The sequence below is a fragment of the Acanthisitta chloris genome, unplaced genomic scaffold, assembly GCF_000695815.1.
Source record: "Acanthisitta chloris isolate BGI_N310 unplaced genomic scaffold, ASM69581v1 scaffold676, whole genome shotgun sequence".
NCBI lineage: Eukaryota > Metazoa > Chordata > Aves > Passeriformes > Acanthisittidae > Acanthisitta > Acanthisitta chloris.
This window is the reverse complement of record NW_008676286.1, coordinates 52,876-73,154: the sequence shown is the minus strand read 5'-3', so window position 1 is coordinate 73,154 and position 20,279 is coordinate 52,876. Positions and strand designations below refer to the sequence as shown.

Genomic DNA, 20,279 nt, shown 5'->3' with positions numbered 1-20,279 from the left:
AAATTGAGACTCCGGGTAGTTATGAAGTCAATTGCTGTTGTCTTGCTTATGTAGCTCTAAGCTGCAACTGGAGCCATGCCAGTAGCAATGCAAAGCAAATCCATCAAGTACAAACAGTACCTTTTAACCAGCCCATGTGCTCCCCTGTGACTTTGAAGTGTCTTTATAAGGGCAAACTTCTACTCCCAGAAGTAAATGCATCATGCCAATGCGATTATCCAAGGAAAAGCTGCTGCTGCAGTACTGGTGCAGTGCTTGCCTCCCCACCGAGGAACAGGCATGTGTATTTACATGTTTAAACTTCAGGTTTTGCAGAGATTAAAGCAGCTCCACTTCTGACTGATGGTATAGGATAGGATAGGATAGGATAGGATAGGATAGGATAGGATAGGATAGGATAGGATAGGATAGGATTAGGATAGGATAGGATAGAAATATTTCTGTCAAAATGGACCTACAATAAATCCAAGTTCAACTGCTTGACCTCTTCTAGGGCTGACCAGAAGTTAAAGCATGGTTTTAAGGGTATTGTCCAAATTCCTCTTGAATATTGACAGGCTTGGAGTATCAACCACCTGTCTAGGAAGCCTGTACCAGTGTTTCATCGCCCTCTTGGTATTAGGATAGGATAGAAATATTTCTGTCAAAATGGACCTACAATAAATCCAAGTTCAACTGCTTGACCTCTTCTAGGGCTGACCAGAAGTTAAAGCATGGTTTTAAGGGTATTGTCCAAATTCCTCTTGAATATTGACAGGCTTGGAGTATCAACCACCTGTCTAGGAAGCCTGTACCAGTGTTTCATCGCCCTCTTGGTATAGAAATGCTTCCTAATGTCCAGTCTGAACCTCCCCTGGCACAGCTTTGAACCATTCACACGTGTCCTATCAATGGATCCACACCTCCCTCTCTACTTCCCCTCCTCAGGACGCTGTAGAGAGCAATGTGGTTGCCCCTCAGCCTCCTTTTTTCAAACTGGACAAAACCAAAGTCCTTAGCTGCTCACGTCTCCTAAGCTGCCTCTGGAATTTGCTGCAACAGGCAGGGAGGGCTCTAGGAAGAGCTGGCAGCCAGCACACACTGATCCAGCCAAAGCTCCATGTGCATGTGCATGTGCAGAACAGACCCTGCAGAGTTCAGGGTGGCTGTAAATCTGCAAAGCCCCTTGCAGTGGGCTAAGTCCTACCAGCTTTCAGGTGGAGGGTTTCAGGCCTCCATTGGTGTGGATCTTCTTTCACATTTGCTTCCCCTCTGTAGATAAATTGAGGCAGAATGTAAACTGAAGATGGGGAGCTGAGGTGAGAGGGAAATAGGGCTGGAGGGTAGGTGATGAAATGAGATGAAAGAAGGAAAAGATGAGTCAATGACAGGGAAAAAGATTGACGCAAGTTAAGTTTCACAACATGACTGAAATGGTGTAACAGCTTGTTGCAGCCAAATGGCAGGGTCCTGCTTTTTCTCTACTATTAGTTTTGGTTTCTAAATTCTGAGTTAGTCCTCTTTTCTCTTACTGAGGTGAGAGTAAATCAACACAGGGGTCTGTAAACCAGCATGCAGCCAGAGGCAAGGACTATCACATATTCCTATGGCAACAGTGAGCTGTTAGATTGGCTTAGGTGTCCTGTGAAATACCACTATGAGAAGAAATAGAAACATGAAGAAAATAATAAAATATATACAAATTAAAATTTGATGAGGACATATTTAGTTTGTGTATATGCCAATGTTTTTTTTTAATTGATAGAGAAATGGGGATTGAGAAACCAAACCTAATAGTCCTGGACTTCAAAGAATGGTTTGGTATTCATATCGGGAAGGAAGGTAGAAAACAGGGGAAGGGAAGGGGCAGTGCATCAGTCAGAATCTTTTTTTATGTGTATTAATGCATTTTATAGATCTAAAGATGAGCAGAGGGACCATTACGATTTACTGCATAATGCATGCTCAGTGCCTGATTACACTGGCATGGGCACGGATTCAGGAAAGTTAGACTGAAAATTCCATCTTAGAACTCTGAAGCGTCTTTACAATGACACTTTTTAAAGTAAAATTAAAAATAAAATTAAAAAAGAGGAAATTAATCACATTTAATCCCTGTTTTAAATGGAGAACTATTATTGGCTTATACTAGACACAGGGAGTCTTGTTTCAGTGTTAGTCATAATATTGTTAAAAATGATCTAAATGGTTATTGAAGCCACTCCTAGAACCTCTTGCTATAATTAATGCTAGACAAAGAGAATATTTATTCTACTTTAAAATGGTGCTTTTGAGACTCATTAAAAACTAGTGCCATGTGTTTATAACTGTAACACGTACCCAATAAACGCAGGAAATATAGTGGTACAGTTAGCTCTTATCCTGTAAAAATCATCTCTTGCTGCCATAGGAAGAGCACACAGAATATAATCTGCAAAGCTTTACAGCTCTTGGGCACCTTTACTTGTAGAAAGTCACATTGTCGCTTGTAAGTGTATGATTACGCTGAAAGTCTGGGCGTGAGTGTAATTTCTCAGGCAGCCATCAGACTTGGTCAAGTCAATGACCTTTTACATATGGCTTACTGTTCTGGGGCCAGAGTCATGCCAATCTGCAGGCAAGGTCTCTGAACATGGGATCCCTTTTGGTCTCAGCCCACATGCTAGGCCAGAGAGTGCTCTCATGGTGTTTCAATTCAGAGCCACATCAGCTCATTCCTCAGGTTATCAGGTCAGCAAATCTACCTGAGGCTTAGTTTTCTTTCTTCATTCTTCAATCGGCATGATGGCATTCCCAAAACAGTCCAGAGCAGCCATTAGTTAATGGAGCTTACTGAAATGTGTATGCTCTGATATTAGTGTCCGTTTCAGAAATTAAGCTGGGAACTCCATTAGGACTGGCATCTGGCTGTTTTGCTATTATTAATGAGGCAAGAGAGAGCTACTTATGCTATTCAGTCATGGGAACCAAAAAAAGGGCACATTATAGGTAAACTTTCCTGAAACTGCAGCTAAAATGTTCCGGTTATCAATAGCATTATTGAGTTTTCTTCTTTACAATATCCAGCCAAACTTAATTGCTTTGTGTGCAAACTCTGGTCATTGTGGCTTAAGATGCAAAAGTGGAGAAAACCCACTGGGTAATAGTCATTTATAGTTGTATTAAAATTATAAATAAACATAGCTATTCCTAGTTCTCCCTATTGTTATTCAGACTACTACTGACTTAAAATCTTCACAGTCTTCCTAGTTTGTGTAGTGTATTGTGATTGCCATATATGCCAAGCTTTGGGCATGAGCGAAGGAGCTCTGATCTCTCAGCACCTACACATGGGTTTTTTGAAATGACATTTAGCTTTTTTAGGGCAGTGTGATGTGGAAAGGAAATTAAAATCCCAGTTGCTTTTTAATTTGAAATGTGAAGGCAATGGAATCCACTGGAAAAATGCACCTGGAATCTTCCATCTGGTTCAGTGATGTTGATAATCAAGTCAGACAGATATTGTGCAGACAAGCTGGAAAAAAAAGCCCTCTGTTTCCTCTCATTCTCCCACACTTGCTCTGATATTCAGCACACATGCAATGCTTTTTACAGGTACTCCTTCCAGACTGCACCTTTTCCTCCCATGTCTGATACAAATCTCAAGACTTAAATATCCAAAGGAGTTTATCCAAGATAATCTCTTGGTTTTTGTCCCTAAGGTTCTTCTCCTCACTTGCACCTGCTAGCTGTAGGGAGTGGTTTGTGTATCTTTCTGTGGATCACATCCACAATTTGTCCTTTTCTTTCCAGGGAACCCTACAACAGAACGAGTTCTTCATCTGTGGGTTTTTTTTATTTTTCCCTGAATCATGTTAGAAATTCCAAGTCACAGAACAAAGAAAAAAAGTTTGGCTTTTTTCTAAGAAAAAGAGAGTTGATGAAAACAGCCCTGACAGCTGTGCTCCTTGGCTCAGTAAATTAAGATATTTTACTTGCTCCTTTCAAGGATGTGTTTAGTCTAGATACTTTTGATTTATATCACTTTTTTTTTGGCTGGGTTTTATTTTCTTATGCAGATTTGCAGTGGTTCCATTCAGGCTTATGTTTGCTTAGCATGAGAAAGATGTTAGGAAGAATGTGAGTGAATTTGGTCCCTTCTCTGTTTCCCTTCTCAGTTTGTTATTTAAGCAACTGGTTAAATTTTTAAAGAAATTTGCCTGTCTTGTTTTGCAGTCCCCCTGAAAGCAACAGGGGTTTGGAAGGCTGCTGAGAAATCATCTTCATTTCTTGTCTCACAGAAATGGCAGTGCACAGAGGATGCTTCCGGAAAACTTCGAATTCACAAGTGTAAGGTGTCTAGCGACATCCTTGCCATCAGAAAAAGAACCCGCAGCATACACTCCCGGGGGTACAGCGGGAAAGACAAAGACTGCAACTGTGGAGATGCTGATTACCGAAACAGCAGGACCCAAAGAAAAAATCAAAGACAGTTCTTGAGAAATCCTAATGCGCAAAGTAAGTGTTATTCGATCTCTTGGACTCCGAGGCAGAGAGCAAGGGGAAAGGGCTAGCAGAGCATTGTCCTACCAGTATGCTCTTGCTTTCACCTCTGTGTCTAATGAAGACATCTGTAATTGGTAGTCAGGTTCTACATAATTGCCTCTGTAATAAATACCTAAAGGGGTAACACAGGTTACCTGATGGGGCCTAAAGCTGAAGAGGGACTTTAGACAAGGGCATGTAGAGATAGGACATGAGGGAATGGGTTTAAACTGGAAGAGAGTAGGTTTGGGTTAGCTGTTAGGAAGAAATTCCATACTGTGAGGGTGGTGAGGCACTGGAACAGGTTGCCTGGAGAAGTTGTGGGTGCCCCATCCCTGGAGGTGTCCAAGGCCAGTTTTGATGGGGCTTTGAGCAACCTGGCCTAGTGGCAGGTGTCTCTGCCCATGGCAGGGGGGTTGGAACTGGATAATCTTTTAATGTCCCTTTCAACGCAAACCATTCCGTGATTTGTAATAGCAACACTAATAATATTCGTTCTATGGATCGCTGTGAGTCCTTAGGCTGGCCCTGAGTGGTGGTGGAGGTGATGCTCTGGTGCCACCTCTCGCGCTGCTCAGACACGACAGCCCCGTGGCACCGCGAGTGAATCGGCGCCGTTACTTGCCAAGGTGGCCAGTGCAAGAGTTTTCTTGCATTGTTAACGCTGAATTCACTCGCTGTTTGGTGATATCCCGCAGACATCTGTTACCCACTGCTCTCAGACTGAAACACTGCTGGGCTCTCACTGCTCAGCGCGTCTGTAGCGAGATCTCTGCAGGGACGCGAGTGAGATTGCAGTGTCCTCTAGTGGAGCGTGGGCTGAAGGGACTGTACAAGAGAGGTTTAGGACAGTAGCACATGCGTTTGTTTCTGCTAATGATTTTTACAAGAAGCCATTCTTTCAAATGGTGCGAGTATTTTCTTTTCTCTGCCCAGTGATTACAGTGAACTTTTGTAGCTATAGCAACAGAGGCAGACTTGGATCTTAGGCTGTATTCTCCTGCTCTCTAACTAGAATCCTAGACTGGGGAAATAAAATTAAGATGGATCTTTAAAGCAAGAAGATAGTGAAGTTGTATGAGAAATGGAGAAGTTAGAAGATGCTGCACAGATGTCTATGAAATAAGAAAATAATGTCAGTATCATTCAAAATATTTCGTGATTTAAAAACTTCCCCACTCTGGATGTGAACAAGAATCCCTGGTATTCTTTTTACATTCAACCACAGTATTGTCTGTCTTAAGTTGTCTCATTATTCAGACTAAATGCTGTCTTAGCACAATTTCTTCCATTTGTTTATGGTGATCTGAGGAACCTCACAGTGTGTACAGGCAGACCTCTGCTGAAAAGTCTACACACCACAGACTGCCAGGGTGATTCTCAAACTGGGGAATGTTCCCTCAAGTGATATTTTCAAAGGGAGTTACCTACTGTGTACCTTGGAAAGAGGTGTTGCCGTGTCACCAGCAAGGGCTGAATGGGGACTGGGACTGAGGGAAGTTACTTGAGGAGAGAAAGTAGGGAAACAATGGCAAACATCTGAAGGAGTGATTGGAAAAAGTCCCTTTGTTACGCTTTTCTTCTTTACAACATTCTTATACCTCTTCCCTCTTCTGTTTCCTCCAAATCAGCCTTAACACTCCTCTGAGTAGAGCAGGGAAATACTCATGAAGATGAGACATTGTTAAGAGAATGACTAGTTCAGGCCTCAGTCTTCAGATGACATGGATGAGATGCTTATATATCCTACCTTTCAGTCGCTTGATCAAGTCGTATCATCAGAGGCTGTTAAATGCAAGCATTGTCCTATCTGACCCTAAGAATCTTTCTGCATAATTTTGTTAAAGACCAATATGGTCATAGATCAGAAGGATGCTTTGAAAGAGGTTTTCTGTTCAGGAACATGAATGTCTTCATTGCTTTGACTGAGAAGCCTTTTTTTCACCTGACAGCAGGCAATTGCTGGAACGGTTTAGGACAGGATGGTTTGAATGAAGAGTTGAATAAGACTCACTATCTGCACTTCTAAAAGATTCTTGCAGAAACTGTTCAGTGTGAGTCACTAAAAGACACTAACATAAAAGCTGCAGTAGAACTGACACTACCTGCCAAAGGCAGTACTTTCTTATAGCTCCCGTTTTATTCTGCTGCATGAATTATTGTTAGGTGGCATAGATGTGCTCAGCATAGACGTAACAAATGGAAATGCCCTACAGCTGATCTTTTTACAGGCTGAATTTTGTATTTCTACAGCTCTCTGTGTGTAGAATATGGTTTGGTGTGGTGTTGACTGTGAGTTTTATCAACTTGATTTGGGTTAAATGCATTTAGCAAAAGAAGTAAAGAGTATAATGTCTTTCAGACTGAGCCCAAACACAGGTCTTCTTGTACATAGCATAAAAACCCCTCAAAGAGTTAATTGCCTAAGTCTGCTAAGCTCAGAGATTTCAAGGGGTAAAAGTGATGTAATAAATCTCACTGTAGTTCTGCAGTGCAGCAATATTTTCATGGTCTATGACTTGCACACATAAATACAGATGATGAGTGTGTCAAAATATATGTATATGTATACATATAGATACATGCAGATACATATAGACTGATATATGACGGATTCTTGCCCTTTTAATTCCTACCTTTGAAAAGGGAAAGGTATTAACCTTTTAAAAAGTCATTTTTATTCTAAAGCATAAGTCAAACTTGTGTGACATGCCAATTTACAGGTGGTGACCTTGTTTCACCATACTGAATGGTTTAATTTTCTAAAGTGGTTTCTAATTCTGTGGTCTGATATTTTTTTCAGTGTCTCTTTCTAGATATCTGATTTCTGAGATACTGATTTTATTTGAAGATATACAAACTGTGGCATAAGATCAGACTAACATGAAATACAAACCTTGAAGCAATCAAAAATTCATGCTACTCATGAAAGCTTGGATCATGATTTATCAAAAAATTATTAAATAAGTTTCTATAAAGTCCTATGAAAAATAACCTGATTTTGCTGAACAGCATTCTTACTCTTTGGAATATATTCTGTATTCATGGCATGGCTCACATAGATATGTATGTTCAACTGGGAGTATTTCTTTGTTCTGCTTCAGAATACAAACCCCGATTTGTTCACACTCGCCAAACCCGGTCCTTGTCTGTGGAATTTGAAGGTGAAATATATGACATAAATCTGGAAGAAGAAGAACTACAGGTGTTAAAGACCAGAAGTATCACCAAGCGTCACAATGCTGAAAATGAGGAAGAAGCAGAGGCAACTGCTGGTACTGCAGGTGACGCAATGGTCGCTGATGGCACTGATGTTATAGGTCAACCCAACTCTGTCAGAGTGACACACAAGTACGATTGCTTTTTCTGTGGGTTTTTTTTCCCTTAAAATGAAATCTTCATTTTTTAATTGCATTCTGTCTCTCTCCATGCAATATTTAGGAACTTAAAACTGTTGTCATAGAGCATAGATAAACCCGAATTGTATTTTTTAGTCAGTGGAATTGTTTATATTTATTATGCATATTTTAAAGGAAGGCCTCTAGTTTAGGTTTTGTTGTTGAGGAGGAGTAGGCATCTCCAGAAGGAGATTTATCCTTTCTATTGAAATGGACTAATCACCCCATTAACATGATGCTCCTGTTGTTCTTTATAAAGTCTAGGCTACCAGGTTAGAGACCTAAATTTGGAATGACTGAAATCCCACTCTTCATGAAGACAGATTAGATCAGTTACATCATGGTTCTTAATTCTTAGTTGTTTGCAGCCACTAACATCAGCTAAGATACATTAGGCCTGTTTATTCAGGCTGAGAGATGGGGCTGTTCAGCCTGGAAAAGACACCTTCTAGCAGCTTTCCAGTACCCAAAGGGGACTTACAAAAAAAAGAGTGACATTTTACATGGGCAGAAAATTGTAAGATGAAGGGGAACAATTTTAAACTAAAAGAGATTTAGATTAGATATTGGAAAGAAATTCTTTACTTGAACTGTAGTAGGGCACAGAAAGGTTGCCCAGAGAAGCAATGGATGTCCCATCCCTGGAAGTGTTAAAGGCCAGGCTGGATGTGGCCCTGAACAGCCTGGTCTAGTTGCAGGTGTCCCTGCCCATGGCAGAGGATTTGAAACTAGATGGTGTTTAAAGTTCCTTCCCACCCAAACCATTCTATGATTCTGTGATCCTGAAGAAACCTACACTAAATCTGAATGAAAAGGCAAACATCTGAAAATATTTTATAGTTTAAAAAAACTGGTATGATTGACCTGAAAATCCAGGAAGACACAAGAAACAAAAATCTCCATTTAATCCTTTTTGTTGTACTTAAAACATAAACACCATTTGTCTCTTTTTTCTTTTTTTTTTTTTAAGGAAAACATAAACTTAGTTTTAAATAAATAAAATTATCCATTTTTTTTACATTGATAATTTCCAATTGTGGAATTAACAAAAGTATAAATAGTTTTCTGGAAAAAATGCTACTTCTCCATAAAGTGTTTTGGCCTTTACAGAATACAGTCTTGCTTTCAGAATTCTACAAGTGAAGAAAAAAAAGCAGAACGGGATGACGTGGGAAGAGATAAACATCTATACCTTTCTTTCTGCTATTTTTCTAAAAATTAAAAGAAAGGTTCTCATGAAGCAGGACCCAATAAATGTTCTGTCTCTAAAACTGGAAGATTTCCCTCATTAAAGAATTTCTAATTGTCAGCATGGCAACTCTGAAAACACAACCTGTAGTCTGCTGGTCTTTCCTATCTCAAACCACTTCCTCTGTCTTTCATGTGTTTGGGTTATTTCTCTTGGTAGAGCTGTTTTTTCAAACACTGTTAGGAATATTTTTGTCATTGCACCATTTTTTAACTCAAGTACTCTGTTGGCTTTTTTTTTAACCACTTGTTTGAACTCTTTGCTCTAACTTTGGTTCTTATTGGTCTTAATTGATTACATTGATCTTCAGCCCACTGACTGTATGCTCTTGAGCATTTTGCGTGCTTGAAAGATGAGTCACATTCATGTGGCAAGAATATATGTCTCAGCAGCTGGTGGTTAAATAAGCAATGGCACATTTAATTAACAAGAGGCTTTATGTTCTGAACAGATTTTTCCTTCAGTTTGATTTCTGATAGATTCAGAATTTCCAAGATGGCATTACCATTGCAATTTTGCTTAGCAGACACAGAGCATCTGTCATGGATGATGATTTTTTTCCCCAGAGAAAACAGATAGAAGCAGTTATTAATTTTATTAAGTCTACATAAGAAAACCTTGTAGAGTTTATTTATTTATTAACAGGATGTAAAAAACAATCAATTAAGAAAGTTGGAAGGAAGATAAAAAACGGATTGGCAACTAGGAAATCAATTACTTTCTTTTTCCTATTTGTTAAACTCATGTCTACAGATGTTTTATGCTCCCAAATGACACTATTCACTGTGAGAGGGAGCTGTACCAATCTGCCAGAGCCTGGAAGGACCACAAGGCTTATATTGATAAGGAGGTAAGAGGTATTTTAAAATCTGAGTGCAGTCTTTGCACTGACACTTTTTCAAAGAATAATTCTGATTCAGAAATACTCTCTGCAGATCGAAGCTCTCCAAGACAAAATTAAGAATTTGCGGGAAGTTAGAGGGCACCTAAAAAGAAGAAAACCAGATGAATGTGATTGTAGTAAACAGAGGTAAGAGAGATGGCATTCAATACTGAAAACTACACTGTTTTCTAAGGTTTACACATATTCCAGGTTTTTTTGAGAGTGAAAATAAAGAACCTAAGCTTTATTGATATTTATAACCACTGTAGCTACTTGTTGAGGTATGAGGGACCTACTGTATGAGAGACCTTGCAAGCCTGAAAGGTGGGCCAATGCAAACCTCATGAAGTTTAACAAAATTAAGTGCAAGGTCCTACATCTGGGTCATGGCAATCCCAGGCACACCTACAGGCTGAGTGAGGAAGTAATTGAGACCAGCAATGAGAAGAGAGCCTTAAGCATGATGGTGCATGAGAAGCTCATCACAGAGCCAACTGAATCCTGGGCTGCATCAAAAGGAGTGTGGCCAGCAGGTAGAGGGGATTCTCCCACTCTACTCTGCTCTTGTGAGACCCCACCTGGAATACTGCATACAGTTCTGGTGCCCTCAACATAAAAAGGACATGGAACTGTTGTAGCAAGTCCAGAGGAGGTCACAAAGTTGACAAGAGGTATGGAGCATCTCCCCTATGAGGACAGGCTGAGGAATTTGGGACTGTTCAGCCTGGAGAAGAGAAGGTTGCATGGAGACCTCATAGTAGTCTATCAGTATCTGAAGGGCCTACAAGGGAGTCAGAGAGGGCACTTTGTTAGGAACTGCAGTGATAGGACAAGGGGTAATGGGTTCAAATTGAAGAAGGGCAAATTTAGGCTAGGTATTAGGAAAGTTTTTTACGCACTGGAACAGGTTGCCCAGGGAAGTAGTGGCTGCCCCAGCCCTGGCAGTGCTCAAAGCCAGGTTGGGTGAGGCAAATGAGCAGCCTGGTCCGGTAGGGAGGTGTCCCTGCCCATGGCAGAAGGGGTTGGGACTACATGATCTGTAAGTCCATTCCAACTCCTAAAATTCTATGATTCTATGATACTTATTTTAGTTAGATACAAGTAGAAGCTACTGTGAGCCACAAGAAGATACTAACATTTTAAAATTAAATATATTTGTATTCTACTAACTGATTTGAATCCAGCTGTAGTTATGCTATAACTTAGCATAGGATCATTCACAGAGATATAACTTCCTTAAATGAAGTGAAAATTGTAAGTCATACTGTATAGTTCCTTAAGAAAATATCAAAGACAATATGTTGCTGGTTTTAACTTAAATGGTTTGGTTTTAACTTAATAATTCCTAATATTTTTCCCTGTAGCTATTACAACAAAGAGAAAGGGGTAAAGGCCCAAGAGAAGCTCAAGAGCCATCTTCATCCCTTCAAGTAAGATTGTTATTATCCTCTCATTCTCAGAGGTGGCTTTTTTTGGTAACTGGCAAAATCCAATTTAGGGGATTTGGTGCTTGCTTTTTCCGGGGGTTTGTTGTTGTTTTTCATAAGAGAGGAAGGAAGAAGGTGAGACAAAGTAAAGGTCAAATGTAGCAAGCTCTCACAAGAAACATTCGGTAGTTTTGGACAGACTTGTCAAAGTTTGTGTATAGTATTTTTAAAACATAGTGATAGAAGATGGATTAAAATAAGAATTTCAGAATCTGATCAATGGTTTTTAAAAGAGCCAGCTAAACCTAAATGCAGCAGTGCATCATTTCTCATGCTTGCTGAAGGGAACACCTTGTCTTAACAGCTGGGGCGGAAGCTGAGCTAGAAGGTCATGTTCTCATTCTCCAATCTTTAAAAAAGCGAGAAAGACATAAAACCTGCTAGTGCAGTTCTTAACCAGAGACTGTTCTTAGTCAGCCATGTCCAACTTTCCCTCTGAACAGAGAAGCAGCACAGGAAGTGGATGGCAAACTGCAGCTGTTCAAAGAGAACCGGAGAAGGAAGAAGGAAAGGAAGGGGAAAAAGCGGCAGAAGAAAGGAGACGAGTGTAGCCTTCCTGGGCTGACGTGTTTTACCCATGACAACAACCACTGGCAAACAGCTCCATTCTGGAACTGTAAGTCTTATGTCCACCTACAGACATGATCTAGGTTATCCTCTGCTGTACTACATTTTTTCCACTTCATGCAATCAGAGCATTATTTTGATTGTTAATGCTATCACAAACATCAGCACATAAAAGAAAATGCAGATAATACCCATTATGAATTCTTCTCATTATCTGCACTTTTTGTATTCTAAAACAATTTCAAAATCACAACTGTGTAGCACTCACCTGGTGTATATGAACAAAATACTAGAGGTAAAAGATGTTTTAAGTCCTGTTAAACTTCAGGGTATATAGATAACTATCCAGTTGAGGCATGCTTTGTCATTCCTCAGTCATCTGCATTAAATTTGCCTTCCTCATCTCTGATGGTGGAGAAAGAAAAGTGATTGAAAACTTCCCTTCCAAAACTTCAAGATCAGATGATGATGAAGTTACAATACATTTGACTCCAAGCAGAAAATTTGCTAAGAACAATGTTACATTTGGAGAAGAAATTGTCTCCTAGTGATAATCTGTTCTGATTGTGCTAAGACTTCTGCTAAATTGGCTACTTACTTTTTAGCTGTGGAGTAGCAAACAGTTATGAAAACAGTTCTCATATTGCAGTCTACAGCAATGTGAATATTTTGTGATCGGAATTGAAGATACTAGTAGAAGAAATAAGCATATTATTTTCCACTGAGAACTAAAAACTTGTTTCTTTAATTACAGTGGGCTCTTTCTGTGCTTGCACAAGCTCAAATAACAACACTTACTGGTGTTTGCGAACAGTCAATGACACCCACAATTTTCTCTTTTGTGAGTTTGCAACTGGCTTCTTGGAATATTTTGATATGAACACTGATCCCTATCAGGTAAACCCCTTTCCCTGTTACAAAATGTTACTCACTAGACTCCTCTAGGGTGTTTTATTTCTGTTAACAAGTATTGATTCCCTTCATTCCTCTCTTTCTCAGCTGACCAATACAGTACACACAGTGGAAAGAGGCATTTTGAATCAATTACACATACAGCTAATGGAACTGCGAAGTTGTCAAGGTTATAAGCAGTGCAATCCAAGGCCGAAGGGACTTGAAACAGGTACAAGAAAAAACAGAAGTGTTTATTTCCATTTTATTCTCTTTTTTTTAATATATATACTTAAGTAGTAAATGTATCCATGAAGTGTTACCCTCCTAAGTGTTGCTCTGAATAGTTTGGAATGATCCACATACACCATCCTGCACAACTGCATGACCAAGAAGCTTCTTTGCAAGTTTGCACAGGTTATTCTTGATAGATATTGATGGCAGACAACATCATTTGACAGAAATGCTGCAGAAAGGATATTACATTATTGGAGCTAATTGATAACAAGCACATGCAGATCTTCATAGTCATAACTCTCTTCTCTGTTGCAGGGTTTATTTTGTTAGTTTTTGCCTCCCAGTAGCAGGTGAGGTATTAGATCCTGTGTTTATTCCAACTGCTGCCTGCCCATGTGGGCAACTTCAGGCTCTATACCACAACTGAGACTTAACGTTGCAAACTTCTTATCAGCAGTAGTCTCCTCCATCTTTGAAGAAAGCACTATTTCTTTACAAGAGTCTCTGAGTACAAAAATAGCTGGTATTTTTACTTCATATCTCTGGAATTCACTGCACTTACGTTTGATTGATTGAATATTGGGGTGGGTTTTTCTACAGGAATTTTCCCTTCTACATAATTTGTGGTGTTGCATCTTTGTATCTCTTTCTTCGTCTACAAATGTTTCTTTTTTTTTTTTCAAATACCTAATTGTTTGGGCATTTTATTATTTTTGAAAAACCTTGGTTTTTCAGTTCTTTTATATAAAACTTCCAGGAAATCTTTGTTGGACTGCAGCTCTGTCTTTATTTAACACAGTACATTTCTTTTTAGGAATTAGATGCTGTGCATGGAAAACTACATTGTGAATGGTTTTACAAGTTCTAAACACTAACAAAAATTACTCTTGTATTTTCCTATATCAGGAAATAAAGATGGAGGAAGCTATGATCCACACAGGTATCCACACTTTTTTGTTCTCCTCAGCAGCTTCTTTCCAAATAATTGCATGACTCCAGTCCATTTCAACTAATGTCACTATCCTGCCATGTTGCACACAGCATAGCTTTTGGTGCATGCATTTTCTAACTACTCTACACTGAACTTGGCCGTTGTTTCTTAGACCTACCATTCTGCATTTAACGTAGCTCATTGTCATAGCAAGACCATACAGCTCATATTTCATGCCTGTATTTCTTAGATGTTTACCCAGGGGAAATGACACAAAAAGAATCACCTCTTTTGAGTTGCTTTTCTGTTGCTGGGTTGATTTTGGATGGGTCAGAAGGCATTTTAATTGTTTTCTTTAGGAAGTCTGTACAGCTGCTTTGTAAATGTACTTCAAATGTGCTTAAAAAGCTTTCTGAGAAAGAACCTAATCAAACCTATAGAAGTAAAGTAAAATCTTCTCACTGGCTTTAGGAAATGGTTGCAAATGCTGCTTTAAGCAAAAGCAGTGTTCAGTGTGAGCAGCATGTGCTCAGATGCCAGCAGAAGACTGTTCAATACAAGTGTGGCAGAAAGTTGAGGCTCTTTTGGTCTGTGAGGTTGATGCTTTCAAACCAGATCAGACAAGCATGAAATGAAATTTCCTTGAAAGCTTGTATTATTTGAACTGAGGAAAGACACCAGCTGAGGTTTTTTTATACCTAATGCCCTATACCTAAAAGATGGCTGTTTGTAAGTATATTTTTCTGTTTTCAAGTACCCTTATTGCATCTACTTGTTTATCATGCAGAGCTTTGTGTATCATAGTGGAGAAACCAGTCAAACATAAAGCAAAAACCTGAAGAGGCTCGGGGTTTAGCAGTACTGCACTTGCTGTTCATTGAGCAGTACTTGTCCCCAGGGTGAAAAACAGATTAATATCTGTCGAGTGTCATATTTAAACGTGACTCCTTTTCACAGTTTCGCAGTTTTATACATTTTCATCTCTATGTGCTTTGGAGGAGTAGCTCCTCATAGACATTGCTTACCTATAAAGTAAACTGGGTCCAAGGGGTACACAAGTCTATGTGAAACTTTTATCATGGGGTCTTCTGCAAAGAACCTTGTCATTAGTTTCCAGCAGCCAGGGAACAATTAAGCTAATGGATTTCAATGTTTTATTAATCTTCAATTTAAGCAGCAAATTTTTCTTTACAGCCAACTTTGTAGCTTTGCACTTGAGTAGTTTTGGGATCTAAGAAAATGATAAGCTTTCATTTGGTTATTTCCTGCTGTTTGCATTGCTTGTTACAGCCTGGTGGGAACTGGTTACTACAATGATAGAAAATAATCCCTGTAATTATGCTTTTAAATTCTTTCATTAGAAGGCATTCTTGTCAGCATTCCTCAGTTTAACTACAGATCTAACAGAAATGGCATTTTTGAATTGTAGGATTGCATGAAATAGTAGAGCATACAGGATTAATCTGTAAGTTGTATCTTGCTATGCTCTTTAGTATTGAAAACATTTTAAATTCTGGTACCAACAGAACATAAAATAAACATTTTGCTACTGGGATATATAGCAGGTATGGTATAACACAAGCAATATTGCTCTGTGCCATTATGCTCCAGACACCCAGTTTCTCAATATACACAGATGACCTGGTTCAACATATTTGTTCAAACCCCATGTTGCTGGATTTTTTTTTTCTAAAACAAACAAATAAAAATTAAATTAACAATTATAATTTATCAGAAATCATTAAAACAATCTCTTGGAGGATCCTTTTCTTGATGCCTGCAGAGAAACAAGGGAAATAAGAATGGAAATGCCCTATGCTGCCAAGTCATCTAACTGCCCCTTGGGCTTCCTTCAGACTGTGCAGTGTCTCCACTCAGACCAGTTCAAAATGGCCTGAGTTAGTACAGCACTACCTGTGTCACAACTAAAATACTGGGACAACAGGTCTGTATGGGAACAGCCTGTATAGTGCTGCTTGCTTAACACACAGGGAGAGCTTCAGCAGGGAAGAACTGGTGTCATCTATGTCCTTTGATGGACAGGATGTGGTTCTGAAGACATGGTTGGTTACAAGATGTGGGAACTGCACATTCTTCTCTCCTCCCCTGTTTGTCTGAAGCTTTTCAAAGCCACTAAGGATATGATTGTAGCTACTTGACTTTAGTCCCAGTGGAGAGGTATTCAAATCTCTTATTAGTTTTGAGACAACACAGCCACATATGGAATCATAGAACTCTGGAGTGTGTTAAATGGAGAGTAAAGCTTAATTAATGCTTGATTTATAAACAAACAAGCAAACCAAAAAACTGAACAAGTTTTGCTGTGAACAGTTAACAACACTTTTTCTCTCTTCTGGGTGTGTGTTACAGCTGAGAAATTCCAAAATATCGTTCAAGGAAACCACTGCTGTACTGTTACTCAAATGCAACTCATCTGCGCTTCCCGTTTCACACATGTTTGTAATGAAATTTCTTGCAGGAGAAAACCTTTTCTTTCCTCTCTTCTTCCCTCTGTCTGCTTTAATTTCAGTGAGAAACATTTCACGCTTACTGCAAGTTGTGGAATTAAGCTGTGAGGTGACTTGCTTAGTCAATCAGCATAGTCAGACCTAGGACCTCAAGACTTTGCTTTCCTATTTGTTTAACATATATGAATGCAAGTTGCCTCTGTCCTATATGTTCAAATAAGTTATTTTCTTCTGCTTGACATGAAGATCACAAAACAATGGCCAGTGTCTTGCCAACTGTGAAACTCCTTTGAGACTGCAGAAACAGTGCCACATATAAAAGGCAAAGAAAACATCTAGCATGAAGAATCATGGAGCTCTGACTCAGGCTTTCAGCTATTTTGTAGGACTACAGCAAACTCCTTGCTGATCTTACTCCTCTGCAGCTCAGCCCCATTTTCCTGCTGCTGAGGCTCCTGAGAAACCCTGCTTCTCTCCTCTGGTACCCAGACTTCCCCATTGCCCACCCTGCCACTCCAGCTTGCTCAGCTCAGCCCTCTCTCACACTGCCATGGATGGGCAGCAAAGGCTCTCCTGGGCACAAAGGCACCTCTCTGGCTTCTCCTTTGCTCCCCACTGTCCTGATGCATCCCCAAATCTCTTACAAGTCAAGTGGTACCACTCCTGTTTCAGTTTCTGCCTTAGCATTCCAAACTGCTTTGGCCACTGACTGTTCTCACCACAATTTGTTTTCCTATACCAGCTCTGACATGGCAAAGAAACTCTCAATAGAAATAATAGCAGACCAAAATTTAAATACCCTTGCATTTGCAGGGTGGTTAATATCTTAGAGGGTTTGTTAACTAAATTCCTTGAAAAAGCATCCCTCTCTATGATGTTTCTAGGGCTCTTTATGCCTCTCAGCACGGGAATAGTAAGACTTCTTTCTTGAAACCTCTGCAGTATTTAATTACTTTTTGTTTCAGGAAACAAATTAGCCATATTTTGACTTGCAAAGGTGGCCTACAAATCATGCCATGATTTCATTTCTCTTTTCTACCTCAGGAAAAGAAAGAAGGAAGACACTCTCTCATAGTTCTTCTACCAAATTCCAAAAGCTTGTGTTTCTTCCTGGAACAGGAAGTTTGCCAAGTGTTTGCAAAAAAAAAAAACAACTTGAACTTGATTTCAAAAAAACTAGAACTTGATTTCAAAAAAGTAAATTATTAAAATTTTGTTTTGTAAAATATTTACAATTGCATGAAGTGAGAAAATATCAATTAAGAGCAAAGACTCAAGTGTTTTCAAGTAAAGACAGTGGTCTCCTTTTGGTGTGAACAGAATAAGTTCCCATATCATAAGAAAATCTCCAGGGTTTTTCTGACCATAATGGTATTTTTCTGTCTTTCCATATGATGGACTAAATGTTGGAGAAGTTCTTTGCACTATGAAATACCAACCTAGTAAAGAAGCAAAGAATATATGCTATGATAGACAGAAGTTGTATCTTCTCTTTCACTTGAATAATGAGAAAGGGCAAAGTAAAATGCAAACAAATTTATGGAGAAGCCAAGAACCAACTGTAGGAATGAAGGGCTCAATATAGATGAATATTTAAGCTCAGTTCATGCTGTTGGACTATAGCCACTTGAACTTTCAAGGCAATTGCTACTAGCCTACCTGCCTGTACAATTTTCAGAAAGATAATAAATTATATCAGTTAATTAATCACTAAAGATTGCCTGCAATATCATTTGTAAGGACATATTTGTCACTTTCCCCGACAGACTTTTGCATTGCCTGATTAGTTTTTCCTTGTAGACCTCTTTGTTGATAAAATCTTCAGACTGAACTCAGTCTGAACAGTGAATTAAATAAAAAAGTGCTGTTCAGTGTTACTTGTCAATATAGAATAGGCTTCACAACACGGCTGATAATCTGAGTCACTATAGTTACTGTAGTGACTTTTGAAAATATTTTGGAAACAGGTTTCCTTCATGTTTTTGTGTTTTCTGGCTGTGATCAATAAAAAATGCAGCTCCATTGCTACTTTAGACTCATATGGTCTTTAGTCAGACTTATTATTAGATAAAGCTGTTAGATATTTTCTTTCAAAAAACCAAAATCTTTAGAAGATTCTCTATCTCTGTGTATTTTAACGCTATTTTACAAAGTGGTGCCGTCCTATAAATTAATTCACACCAAATTTTTACAGCTTTTATTTCTGCTATTTACTCCATGTAAATTAAAATTAAGGTTTGCAAAATAGATTAAAACTAACTTTAGCTATCATTTATTAAATAAAATGTGTCTGGTTGGTTTGTGGACCAAATGTCTTAAGCTACTCAGAAACCAAATTCATGTTGGCATTGAAGTTCAGATCACTAATGGCTTTCAGAGTTAGTCCCATCTTTTACACTTAACCATCGTTTGGTTCTTGCGTATCTTGTTGAAGTGTTCAAGAAAGGTGAATGGATTATTTGTGTATTGAAATGATTTTTCTACCTTGAAATATCAGACAAGCCCCATTAGACTAGATTTTGTTCTTTTCAAATCAGCCTGAGGATGTAGCAGGAGACTGGGGGTTCTTGCTGTGTGTTTAGCAGGAGCTGTGAACATACCCAAGGTCAGAACCATTCATCTGATGACGGAAGAGGTGGAACATCTTGCGTTTTGAGCTACCTACTTTATGAACAGTGGTGCTTTCAAGCAAATCGGAATAGAAACACATGGAAACTTTGCTTGCACTTTTAATAGTGTTCACCATTAGGCTTTATTCTTTCTTTCAACAGAGGACAGTTATGGGATGGATGGGAAGGCTAACCTGCCCAGTTTCACTGGCGACATTGACTGGCAAGGACTGGAAGACTTGTACAGTGTGAATGAAAGTGTGTATGAATACAGATACAACTTTAGACTTAGTCTGGCTGACTGGACTAATTACTTGAAGGATGTAGATAGAATGTTTGCACTGCTGAACAGTTACTACCAGCAAAATAAAACAGACAAGGCTAACACTGCTCGAAGCAATGGGGATGGGGACGAATCATCCGTGCCATTTACCTTGGTGGAAATGACTTCTGCTGAAGAATCGAGTGGCCAGACCACAGAAGAGTTGCAGCTTATTGTGCCAATGGACTTTGAAGCCCTTGCTTTGAGCACGGTGAATTTAAGTCAGGAGAGGAAACTTGAATTAAACAATGATATTCCTGAGAAAGGTCATTTGAATGATGCACACTGGAGAAATAGTCATCAAGCTGAAAAATGGATGGAGGATAAAGAATCAGACCGTTTTGATATGGATTTCAGCGGAAACGGTTTGATAGAGTTGGAGTCCCGGCATAGCTTCATGCTACAGCCCATCAGCATTCCTCAAAAAAACACTCATCAGGATAGTGACACTGTGGAAGATATATTTGAAGATCAAATGTATCTGCCCATAAGGTCTGATGAACCCCTCATTCATCAGGCTGTAAATATATCCATTTGGGATTCACCTATGGGTACTCAGAAAACAGGAACTTTCTTAAAAAAAACAGAACAGAGTCTTGCAGGAGAAAGTTCACAAATCCTGAATGTAGAAGGCAGTGCCTCAGCTCCACCCTCCTTGGATTAGATCAAGTTGTAAACCATTAAATAGGTTCTCCTTTTTCTTACTAGCAAACTAATAAAGGTAATCATGACAC

General features: G+C 39.1%; 1 protein-coding gene across 1 annotated transcript; it reads left to right on the top strand.

Annotated features, from left to right (window-relative positions):
- Nucleotides 1-1,748: 1,748 nt before the first annotated feature.
- Nucleotides 1,749-19,564, top strand: SULF1 (sulfatase 1). Its single transcript, XM_009076058.1, has 11 exons — nt 1,749-1,821; nt 4,195-4,476; nt 7,608-7,854; nt 9,904-10,000; nt 10,086-10,180; nt 11,398-11,463; nt 11,964-12,136; nt 12,842-12,984; nt 13,087-13,210; nt 14,122-14,155; nt 19,386-19,564. The coding sequence occupies exons 1-11, from the start codon at nt 1,749-1,751 to the stop codon at nt 19,414-19,416; spliced, it is 1,365 nt and encodes a 454-aa protein (XP_009074306.1). The 3' UTR covers nt 19,417-19,564.
- The last annotated feature ends 715 nt before the right edge of the window (nt 19,565-20,279 follow it).

Coding starts and splice junctions, on each gene's coding strand:
- SULF1 (XM_009076058.1), top strand. CDS start 1,749: ATGGGGATTGAGAAACCAAACCTAATAGTCCTGGACTTCAAAGAATGG. Junction 11,464..11,963: donor AGCCATCTTCATCCCTTCAA/GTAAGATTGTTA, acceptor CCCTCTGAACAG/AGAAGCAGCACAGGAAGTGG. Junction 13,211..14,121: donor GCCGAAGGGACTTGAAACAG/GTACAAGAAAAA, acceptor TTCCTATATCAG/GAAATAAAGATGGAGGAAGC.